Source organism: Euphorbia lathyris, chromosome 5, assembly GCF_963576675.1.
Source record: "Euphorbia lathyris chromosome 5, ddEupLath1.1, whole genome shotgun sequence".
Classification (NCBI taxonomy): Eukaryota; Viridiplantae; Streptophyta; class Magnoliopsida; order Malpighiales; family Euphorbiaceae; genus Euphorbia; species Euphorbia lathyris.
This window is the reverse complement of record NC_088914.1, coordinates 13,051,210-13,062,356: the sequence shown is the minus strand read 5'-3', so window position 1 is coordinate 13,062,356 and position 11,147 is coordinate 13,051,210. Positions and strand designations below refer to the sequence as shown.

Genomic DNA, 11,147 nt, shown 5'->3' with positions numbered 1-11,147 from the left:
TCTCATAACATTTATCAAATCCCAACATAAATTCTGATATTTCCCCTTGTCAAAATACCAAAATTTTCACCACAAAAAAAAAAAAAAATCAATTAAGCCCAACAAGTCAACATAAGTGCATCAAAACCAAAAACTCACATTATAAATCCAAAATACGCATAAATATATGTAATAAAAATATCAGTTTAGATCCTCCTAATCTCAGGATCATAAAAATGTCAAAACATGAAATTAACCCATAAACTTTTATTAATACCCAAATAATTTATCAAACCTCTAAAACCGCTTAATGCCCGAATTCTAGAAAACCATTGGTTTTGTACTCAAAGATTCATAAATAGGTGATATCTATTACATTTCGTACATCCACATATAAATTATTTACATTAAATTTAAATTGTTCTCTATAACCTCTATTTTCTGACTGAATGTCTAAACTTATTTCCCTCGAAAATTTTCCTTTAAATTATTTCTAAACTATCGTCAATGATCCATATTCCTCAATCGCTATAAACCTCAAGTTAGGTCCGAAGAATTTAACCTAGGCTCTAATACCAAAATGTCACACCCGATCCTAAACGGCATCAGGTATAAAAGGAAAATAGGATAACAAACGCCTACGAATCGAAAATACGAAACTATTTTCTAATAGATAATAATTTCATTGGACTACCTAAAGTTTATTTAATTATTTGGCTTGGACTTGATACTTCTATCAAGCTTCCTACGTATCCCGAACGTATTTTAATATTTAAACCGGGAATCAAAGCCACGTAGTTCTACCCACTCATAAATAATCTAGTTTTTAGCTGAATTATTCTCAGCACAACTTAAATAATTAAATCAACTAATAATATAGCTAACTAACCAAAAACACTTCAAAGTTTATAGAAATTAATCTCCTTATAAACTTAATACTTGATAATAGTTAAACATGTATTTACTAATTTCAGAGTTTAATAGTGGAGTTTTAGTCTCAAAAACAAAAGATCCACTTTATCAATTTAATCAATTAGCATTCATATCTTTATTAACTTAATCAACCACCATTCATAAACTATTCAATCACAATATGACAAAATCAATTTACCCTTATGCAGGTTGTTCTATATAAGAGAGGGATCAAAGAAGTAAGGAATAATGTTATATCCATTTATTAGCAGCCTGAGAATTTCTTGATGGATGACTAGGTAAAACAGCCTAATATTAGCTATGTTCAACCTGAACTTAAATGGAATTGCTAGAGACAAAAATGTAAGCACAGATCATGGAGTTATGAAATTAATCAATTACAGTTAACCAATCTAGACTTATTAAAACCACTAATCTCATAAAAATATACCGAGATAATCACATATCAATGAACAAGACCTTGTTGCTTCTAACTGTTAATTTATTCTTTAGTTACTTCCACATTGTAAATCAGTAAATGTACAAGCGAATTAGAGGAATTCACCCACAGATCTTATCAAATGATTATCCCACATATATTTCATAAGTCTATATTTCCACATGATAGAATCTCCTTTCTAATTATTAATTGGATAAAGCAATTGGCCTATTTTTTTACAACACCAAAATTCACTTTAGATAAAGATCAAAATCTCTAAAACCATGAACACAGTTTCTCAAATCCCTATAACTTGAAAAACTTGCTGAATCAAATCACATGAATCAGACTTATCATGGAGACCCACATAACTCGATAACTTCCAAAAACATACCGAATCATATGGCAAATAGGCTCAATTTCCTATCATAAGCTAAGATTAATCAAATCCTTCAGATATTTGCTAAACCACATATACAAATTCCAAAATAAACTATAAAATAGGAGGTTTCAAGCAAAACCACGGCAAAGACGTTACCTGCATGTTGAAATCCGATGGAGGAGGACCTAGAAAGGGCCTTAGGGAACAGATCGATGACTGATCTCCCCTGGCAGGGGTCAGAATACCCCGACAACTAAAAAATGAGGACCAAAGCTAACCTCTTCACTTCCTCTTAGTGAAAGTGAGTGAAACTCACTGAAACCACAAGAAACCAGCAGAATGACTTGAAATTATCGAGAATCAGGGATAAGACGCCGCGAATCGGAACATAATTTCTCGAAAACGGGAATAAGGGGCTCATCTCACCGCCCACCATGGACAAGGATGAGAGAAATCAAACCCTGAAAGCTTTGCTACTTCAAGCCTTTTGTAGAGAGAGAGAGAGAGAGATGAGGAAGATAATAAATCATTGATGCCATCGAAAATAAAATGCCCAGAGAAAGAAGACAAGAGAGGATCGAAGGTTCCTGAAGGTCTTCCTAATTATCCCCTAAAAGAAACCATAATTCACTTTCAACCTCATATTTTCATATATATATTATTTTACTCCTCAACTTATATTAACTCATTACTATACCCATAAATTATTAAATCTTACCTCATTAGATTAAAATTAGAAAAATTCAAACTCTTAATAATTCATATAACTCTTATTATACACTTTCAACACCTAATCGGTTAATTAATAATTGAAAATATTATATAATGTAATATCAAATTCGAATTAATATTTTTGGGTACGGACGTGACATGAATGCCTTTTGAGCCCACAAAACCTATATGGGGATCATTGCTTACTGGTTGTAGGGCTCATAACAACTTGGAGTTTAGTGAATTTGTGGCTAGGAAACTTATTGAATTGGAACCATAGAATAGTGCATATTATGTAATTCTATCTAACTTGTATTCGGAGATGGGAAGATGCTGCACAAGTAAGGGAACTAATGATCAGCAAAGGACTAAAGAAGGACTTGGGCTCTAGTTCTGTAGAATCTAAATCAAGAAATAGGATTTTAAATTATCAGTGTGCTTGAATGAATAGAAAGAGTCATCTGTATATAATATATATCCATACCTTTTTGTTGGGCATGGATATATGCAAATTTGTGTCTAGAGAGCCTAATCAAGTAAGTTCAATTGACAATTAAGGCTTCTGGAATTGCAAATTAGATGCAATATCTTTAATGTCGATTTTACTAATGAAGATTGCATCTTATCACCTAAAGATAACCCTCCTACTACATATCCTGTTTCAGGTCTCTGATATTCTACGTCATATAATCATCCCAAGTTCGACCGAGGTGAATTATTTCTAACAGTTCTTAACTTATTTGATGAATATCAATTTAGGTTTGTTGAATGAATATATATAAACTTTTAATGCTATATATATATATATACATTATATTATGATCTCGAAGTGAAAACTTAAAGACATGAATTTTATAGTTCGGGCCATAATATCTAGGTTGCTTATCTGGAGACTTTTCAAATTGTAGAAATTGAACCATGATTATGGATAAATTTAAAGGCATGAATTTTATAGTTCGGGCCACATCATTAGTCTGTTAGTTTAGGGTATTTTTGCAGTAATTTAAAAAATATAAGAATATATTTATGTATTTATTTGATATAGTGATATATATGCTAAAACAGACAAATATAGGACGTATATTAAACTATAACGAAAATAACTGATTTTATGCATGTTTGACACATGTTCACTAATTTGTATGTACATATATACATTTGCATAACCATCCTCAACTCAATAAGAAATGGACACTCTTACCCCTAACTCTCTCTATCTTTTCCTTCTACTCTCATTATTCACTCTAATTTACTACATATGGAAAATCAAATTGCAATTCCGTTCAGTAACACCGCCGTCTCCGGCGGCGCTACCAATTATCGGCCACCTTCACCTCCTCACAGACATGCCCCATCACACCTTCACCGATCTCTCAAAAAACCTCGGCCCTTTAATATATCTCAAACTCGGACGAGTCCCAACCATTATCATCAACTCAGCTCACCTCGCTCGACTCGTTCTCAAAACTCACGATCACGTCTTCGCGAACCGTCCGCGACTCATCTCCGCTCAGTACCTCTCCTTCGGCTGCTCCGACGTAACATTCTCTCCGTACGGACCATACTGGCGGCAGGCAAGGAAGATCTGCGTATCCGAGTTACTAAGCGGGAAACGAGTTCAGTCGTTTCAACTCGTTCGAGACGAGGAGGTGAACCGGTTGTTGGCGGCAGTGTGGAGTCGGGCCGGGAAGGAGGTTGATATGAGCGAGGTGTTGTTTAGGTTAGCGAATGATGTGTTGTGTAGGGTGGCGTTTGGGAGGAGGATGGTGGAGGAAGGGCAAAAAGGGAATAAGATGGTGAAAGTATTGACGGAGACGCAGGAATTGTTTGCTGGGTTCTGTTTGGGAGATTTTTATCCCGAGTGGGAATGGGTTAACTCAGCGAGTGGGTATAAGAAGAGGTTGGAGAAGAATTTGGAGGATTTAAGAGAAGTTTGTGATGAGATAGTTGAGGAGCATTTGGAAAAGAAGAAGAAGAAAAAGGATGAGAAGGAAGATTTTGTAGATGTATTGCTTAGGGTTCAAGCAAGAGAGGATTTGGAGGTACCCATTACCGACGACAATCTAAAAGCTTTAGTGCTAGTAAGTGCAACTACACTCTGCTCATATAATACAAGGTAGATATTAATATAAGATATATATTTGACTTTTGGTTAGAATGGTTTCCGGATATGGTATCAGAATCTCTTAGATTAAATGGTCGAAAGTTCGAGTTTCCACAACTTCATTAATTTGTAGAATTAAAAACACATTATTTCTAAACTTTAAACTTTAGTTAGAGGAAAGAAAGTAGTTCTTTAAAAAAGAGAATATTCAAAAATTATGATTTAGAAAATTAAAAATGGTGGTTACATAGTTTTAAATAACTTTAATTTTTAGATTTTTTTTTCACTGAATGATCAATGTTAAAATAGGTAAAATAGGTCGAGTGTAAAGTTGAGTCATAATATTCGGGTTTAAAGTTGCGAACCATAATAAAAGTAAACGAAAAATTCAGGGCTATGAATGTAATTTACCTATAAAATATTATATTTCTCATACTTTTGATAACTTTAAATTATATTTTTTTTTATTTTTAGTAAAAAATATGAAAAGTTATAATTAAATCAATTTCACCTCCAACTTTACAAATTTACTTGTAATTCAAGGTTTAAATCATGTGATATTATTCATCATTATTGTTTATTGGTAACAAATTAGGATACATTTATACACGTGAAAAAGAATTAAAATAATATCTTGTATTAATAATTGTGGATAAAAGAAAATTAAATAATTAAAATATATCATGGTAGTGGATAGGACGGAGTGGAGGGAGCGAATCTGTGTCGCTGACACGACTTGATTTTCACGGTTTTATATGATGGTTCATGTTAGCCGACCCCGAATCATTTCGGGACTAAGGCTTTGTTGTTGTTGTTGTGGATAAAAAAATTAAATCCTAATATTTTATAAGCTTAAAAGTATTTTATCTTAATTCAACTGCATCCATATTTTTCTAAGTATTAATGTCATAAAACTTCATTTCTAAATATTAAACTCATTCAACATTACATTTAATATCTGATGAGGACATTCCTTCTGGATTCACTTTTGGAACGAGACCAATGAGAATTACAAGGCGAATCTTGGAACCTAAAAGGCGGATACATAACTGGCGAATCCTTTCTTATCGGATGCAATGTGTTTACTTTCTTACGAAGCAGTCCAACATTACTTCCTGTCCAAAGAGACAAGTCTGACAATCAATTGGGCTGTGACCTATTTTTTAAACATAGGTCAAGTCTATTTAATCGGATTGCATTTGGTGACATGCTATTTTCTTTAAATGTTTAATTCAAGTGGAAAATTTATCCTCCACATGTCCATTTCCATTTCGGTGACTTTTATTGCCAAAATCGGACTAAAAAGCCTACAAGATAAATTAAATGTAATATTGGATGAGTTTGATGTTAAAAAGGAAGTTGGGTGCAATTAATTCTTGATGAAAGTGTGTCCTTTCTTATGCTTTATAAGTATCTAGTTTCAATTAAACTTGAATCCCGAAATCTCCCAATGTAACTCTGCAAAATTTAGTAACGTAAGACTCAGTCGGGGGATCATCAGCATTGCTAATTCTCTTAAAATCAATTTGGAATCAGGACATGTTCGTAGCCGGAACTGATACATCATCAGCAACACTAGAATGGACACTCACAGAGCTAGCGAGGCATCCAGCCGTGATGAAGAAAGCACAACAAGAAGTCAGGAACATTGCATTCCAGAAAGGCAGGATCGACGAGAGCGATCTCCCGCACCTGCATTACATGAAAGCAGTGATAAAGGAGACTATGCGCTTACACCCGCCAGTCCCTTTACTAGTTCCTCGAGAATCCATGGAGCAATGCATTCTCGATGGCTACAAAATACCTGCCAAAACTCGAGTTCTGATAAACTCCTACGCTATTTCGAGGGATCCAGAATCATGGGAAAATCCTCTCGAATACAATCCTCAGAGGTTTATCGATAATGACATTGACTTTAAAGATCAAGATTACAGGTTCCTACCATTTGGAGGAGGAAGACGAGGTTGCCCTGGGTACGTGTTTGGATTGGCGACAATTGAGATCGCGCTTGCTCGACTTCTGTGTCATTTCAACTGGGAGTTGCCTCTTGGAGTTGGAGCTGATGATATAGACCTTACCGAGGTTTTTGGGCTGGCTACGAGGAAGAAAACTGCACTGATTCTAGTACCGAAAATCGACGAGGACTATCAATTCAAGGCAGATGATATGTAGTCAACAGAAGTGCAAAACTTTCTTGATTTGAATGAATTCAATGTCATGTCATGACATGACATAAACATTAATGTTCAGAACAGAAGTTTTTACAAATGGATGTATACATTTTGATGTGATAGAGAAAAGAAAATGTTTGTACATGAAGCATCAGTTTCACAGAAGCAGCCTCCTTTGCTATTCTCAAGCAGAAAGGCTTCTTCACTTTCAGCCTTCAACTCTGACAAATGTAAGGATTTATAATTATGCTTTTACACTTTTCTATTTCAAACATAATGATACTCAAATAATTAGAGGCATTTACTGGAAAACAAGAATAATTAACATTATTTCCTCTAAAACTTCACTTTACATTAAGGTTCAAATCACAGAAAATCCGTTTTAAAAGTTTAACGAAATGATGAATTGAAAAAGTTTGACTATATCATTTCGACAGATTTTCTTTGATTTGAACTTTAATGTTAGTATAATGTAAGTTAAAAGACTTTTACCTCATGAATAAACTGAGGCTAAAGTTTAGAAACCATAATGTTAATAGCGCTATAGTTGGCTTAATACATTAGTTGTCTCTGAACTTGTTCAAAAAGCTTGATTCGCCTTCTGAACTTACATAGTGTTTGATTAGCTCCCGGAAATTGCTTAAAGTGTTATAATCAAGTCCATAAATCTAGAAAAACACTCTAAAGGCCTAAAAAATAGAAAGTTAATTTGTTTTAAAGATATAGAATCGTGAATTAGACCTTTACGTTGTAAGTTTTGAATTTTTTTACAAATTTAGAAATGTATATCACTTTAAACAAGTTCAAGGAGCTAATGGATCACTATAAGCAAGTTCAGGGCTCCATAGGTCATTTTAAACAAGTTCAGGGCTCCATAGGTCACTTTAAACAAGTTCAGGGAACTAATGGATCACTATAAGCAAGTTCAGGGCTCAATAGGTCACTTTAAACAAATTCACGTGACTAATAGGTTTTTTAAGTAAGTTGAGCAGGCTAACGAGACACTTTATATGTTTAAGGGGCCAATGAAGCTTTTAGAATGAATTTGGGGGGCTCTTGATGTATTAAGCCCCTATAGTTTAAGGGGCTAGAGATGTATTTTACACAGGCATTTACCAACATAAACAAAATTGAGGTAGATTGTCCAAATGACAAGTTTTAACTTACTTGGCCTTTTCTTTGGGAACTTCCTCAGTTTCCTCAGTTGTTGAATTTAAAGCTGTAAGCTTTCCAAAAGATTGTTTTGCATCCCCAAACAAGTCTTTGACTTTATCTACAACTGTTTTTAGTTTGTCTGGTGTTGGAAGCTGAATTCCAGATATACACATAGTTAAAATAAATCAATCTTAGGTTCTTGTCCCAAAAAAACTATGAACTTGTAATTACCTCAATAACATCTGAGGTAGAAAGAGCAGCCTTAACATTTCCATTTTGCTTCACATAAACCAAACAATAAAATTCAGGCTATGAACATAGGAAGTACTGACTTGGAACTCAGAGAATGCAAGAGAGAGGATATGAACATTACAACAAGTTTGTAACCGTATCTGAACTCGGTGGCCGACCTCAATACACGAAATTGTCTAAACGCTGTCTTCTGTATTTCCTTCTCGTCCTATTCAAATTATAGGCCAGTACTCGTAAGTACTTGCACATGAATTTACCCAGAATTGACAAAAATTACAATGTCACAGGCAATATCAGAAAAATGTTACACCGATGCAAGAAATACCATCAATATAGTCGAAATAAACATTGGTTCCATGCTATGTTGCATGAAAACTTTGATTTTAAAGCGTTTAACGTTTCTGTATCCAAAAAATGGTAGAGAGGCTTACTTTGTATATAACAGCAGCAAGATTTCTGTCAAGTGTATCTTTGTAGATATATTTTCCCAGAAAATTATCTTTTGCAGCAACCATGATTTTGGCAGTTGTACCACCTGTTACAATACTCAGTGGGTACCATAGATAAACCTGCCAACAAAAAAAAGGACTGCCTAATTCAATAAATACTAACATAACAGTAAAATTCCATAAAAGACTGGGAAAGTATTAGTCTAACAGGTACTGCCAGAATCAAATTGCAACAAATATCATATGAAAATGTAATATTGTTCAAATTTGCATCCAAGATAATCAGAAAAAAATATCAATTTTACTTTTTATTATACAAAAATAGCCCAGTTTTGCTTAACCACAGAAATTTTAGCTCAATTTTAACCTCATAAGTAAATAACGACGAAAATTAGCAATGAAATTCCTTGAAATTAGTAAATTAAGCAAGGATTTTACTGTATGATAGTTGATTCTTTTTAAGTTTTAGCTTTGCGACCATACTATCCTAGAACCCAAAAACTGAATTCTCATAAGGTGCCATTGGAGTTCTAAAAGAAACATTTTCCGATCCTTGGTTGCCTCAATGAATCAGTCGCACCGTCTATCTATTTAAAATTTGAGAATAAAGTTTGAGAATAGGTCGAGGGCGCCACGGCCCAAATACATTTAATCATTCACTTTATTTCCATAGAACTCATTCCGAGAATAAAGTTAAACTTCTCTAATAACCTTGGACAAAAGTGACTCTTATCCCTATGTCAAGTAATCAAATAAGAAAATCAAGTAATTCACTTTAGTCAGTATGCAAGTGATTCCAATCAGGATGGATCTAGGGGGAACTAGGGGGCTTTAAGCACCCATTGATCACCCATTGGTAGCGGAAAATGCCGAAAAGTGACGGTTATCCCGATGTCAAGTAATCAAATAAGAAATCAAGTAATTCACTTTAGTAAGTATGCAAGCGATTCCAATCAGGGATGGATCCAAGGGAGCTAGGGGGCATTGAGCACCCATTGATCAACCATTGATAGCGGAAAATGTGGAAAATTTCATCAAAACGACCTATTATGGAAAATCATCTAACAAATATCAATTTAGAACACGTACATCAGGAGAGACCACCACAAGCTCCATATCAATGAATTGTGGATCCGTCATTAAAGGGCGATCCAGTGCACTAAGTGTCCTCTACAGGGAGGGATCCCATCACAAGGATGTATTGGGAGTAAGTCCTCCCAACCAATTTTTTTTGGTAAGAGGCGGCTCCTAAGACCGGAACCCATGACCTCTTAGTCACATACAACAACGATTGTAATAAAACCAGTGATCCATATTTGAATACCTTAAACCTGTTTCTTGCTCAATGCTCATTATTGCAACAAATATTCAAACTTGCAACTTGATAAGAACCAGGAAACTCATTTTCTCACAGACCCATATCTCCAAATCAATCAAAACATCAAATACTGCAAAAACAAAGTCCAAAAAAGATAGAATAGAGAACAAACATTGGCCATTCGAATGAAGATAACAAATTTGGGGTTTCCATCATCTTCAATCTTGGGCATTTGAGGTGTTTGAGGTCTTTGGAACTGACGATTTTGCATTCCTCTCTTTCCCTTAGCTTTAACCACCAACAATGACTGCCCTCGTTGCTTCTCTTCACATTTCTGAACTGTTCTAGTAGACAACAGTGAGTGCTTAATCAATCCATCTTCATGATGTGTTCTTAATGGTAGCCGAACCAGTGCATTTAGAGATAAACCCACCTCCATTTTGGGTGCCAATTTCAGTTTTTACGAATCAATTGGGTTATCTTCTCTCTGGTTTTGATGATTCAGAAGGAAAAAGAGAATCTTATCCGCTAATTTTTCTTACGAGGAAATTGGGAATGAATGTAGGGAGATGAATGTGTAGAGAGATATCCACCATACACGTGGCAGATGGTACGGCCTTCAGTATGTGAATTGTCTAGTCCCGCCAATGACTTGTGGCCCTTGGATCATCCACGCCATCACGTTATTCTCCAGCCGCAACAATTCCATGCGTTTTGGGAAAAGGTTTAATACGGTGCCGTTTTATTCATTTATTTTCAAAATCTATAAAATACATCAAGGTCCCTGAACTTATCATTTGTAAATCTTGAAAATATTTTATTAGCCACCTAAACTTAGTATAAAGTGACCTATTCTGAACATATATATAAAGTCACTTAAAGGGATGTAAATGGGGTGGGGACGGGGCGGAAATAGGAAAGGGTATCCCCGCCCCGCGGAGATCCCCGAACCCGTCCCGTATTGTGCCCCGCGGGGATTTTCGATGGATTACCCGTTTAATCCCCGATAACATATTATTAATCATAGAAAATAAAAAATACGCATAGAAAAACTTGAACCTAGGATTAATCCGATCCAAATGCTTTACCTCTATTTCACTCATATCTATTTGTTCATCATATTCTCTTATTTTCTTTCTTTTTTTCTCTATTCTTTTCATTTATTTCTTTTTTCATATATTTTTTTAAACTTTAAATTGATAAACAAGGACACCCGCAAGGACGTGGATGAATTTTGTCCATATTTGTTTCGTGGGGTGGATATGGAGATTCCCC

At 34.8% G+C, this 11,147-nt stretch overlaps 2 protein-coding genes across 3 annotated transcripts; one reads left to right on the top strand and one right to left on the bottom strand.

The window, feature by feature from the left end:
• The first annotated feature begins 3,525 nt into the window (after positions 1-3,525).
• LOC136229518 (tryptamine 5-hydroxylase-like) lies at positions 3,526-6,953 on the top strand. The gene is made up of 2 exons (XM_066018370.1): positions 3,526-4,504; positions 6,064-6,953. Exons 1-2 carry the CDS (start codon positions 3,611-3,613, stop codon positions 6,697-6,699), a joined length of 1,530 nt encoding a protein of 509 aa, XP_065874442.1. The 5' UTR covers positions 3,526-3,610; the 3' UTR covers positions 6,700-6,953.
• Positions 6,697-10,412, bottom strand: LOC136229519 (protein HHL1, chloroplastic). 2 transcript variants are annotated; one of them, XM_066018371.1, is made up of 6 exons: positions 10,045-10,412; positions 8,537-8,674; positions 8,227-8,313; positions 8,085-8,132; positions 7,866-8,005; positions 6,697-6,919 (listed from the first exon to the last, which is right to left on the bottom strand). In XM_066018371.1, the coding sequence occupies exons 1-6, from the start codon at positions 10,309-10,311 to the stop codon at positions 6,907-6,909; spliced, it is 693 nt and encodes a 230-aa protein (XP_065874443.1). In that variant the 5' UTR covers positions 10,312-10,412; the 3' UTR covers positions 6,697-6,906. The 2 variants fall into 2 exon arrangements, with proteins under 2 accessions (XP_065874443.1, XP_065874444.1); XM_066018372.1 differs by lacking the exon at positions 6,697-6,919 and having other exon boundaries at positions 7,862-8,005.
• Between the last annotated feature and the right edge of the window lie 735 nt (positions 10,413-11,147).

Coding starts and splice junctions, on each gene's coding strand:
- LOC136229519 (XM_066018371.1), bottom strand. CDS start 10,311: ATGGAGGTGGGTTTATCTCTAAATGCACTGGTTCGGCTACCATTAAGA. Junction 8,675..10,044: donor TCTTCATTCGAATGGCCAAT/GTTTGTTCTCTA, acceptor TTTTGTTGGCAG/GTTTATCTATGGTACCCACT. Junction 8,314..8,536: donor TTGCTGCTGTTATATACAAA/GTAAGCCTCTCT, acceptor TAATTTGAATAG/GACGAGAAGGAAATACAGAA.
- LOC136229518 (XM_066018370.1), top strand. CDS start 3,611: ATGGACACTCTTACCCCTAACTCTCTCTATCTTTTCCTTCTACTCTCA. Junction 4,505..6,063: donor ATCTAAAAGCTTTAGTGCTA/GTAAGTGCAACT, acceptor ATTTGGAATCAG/GACATGTTCGTAGCCGGAAC.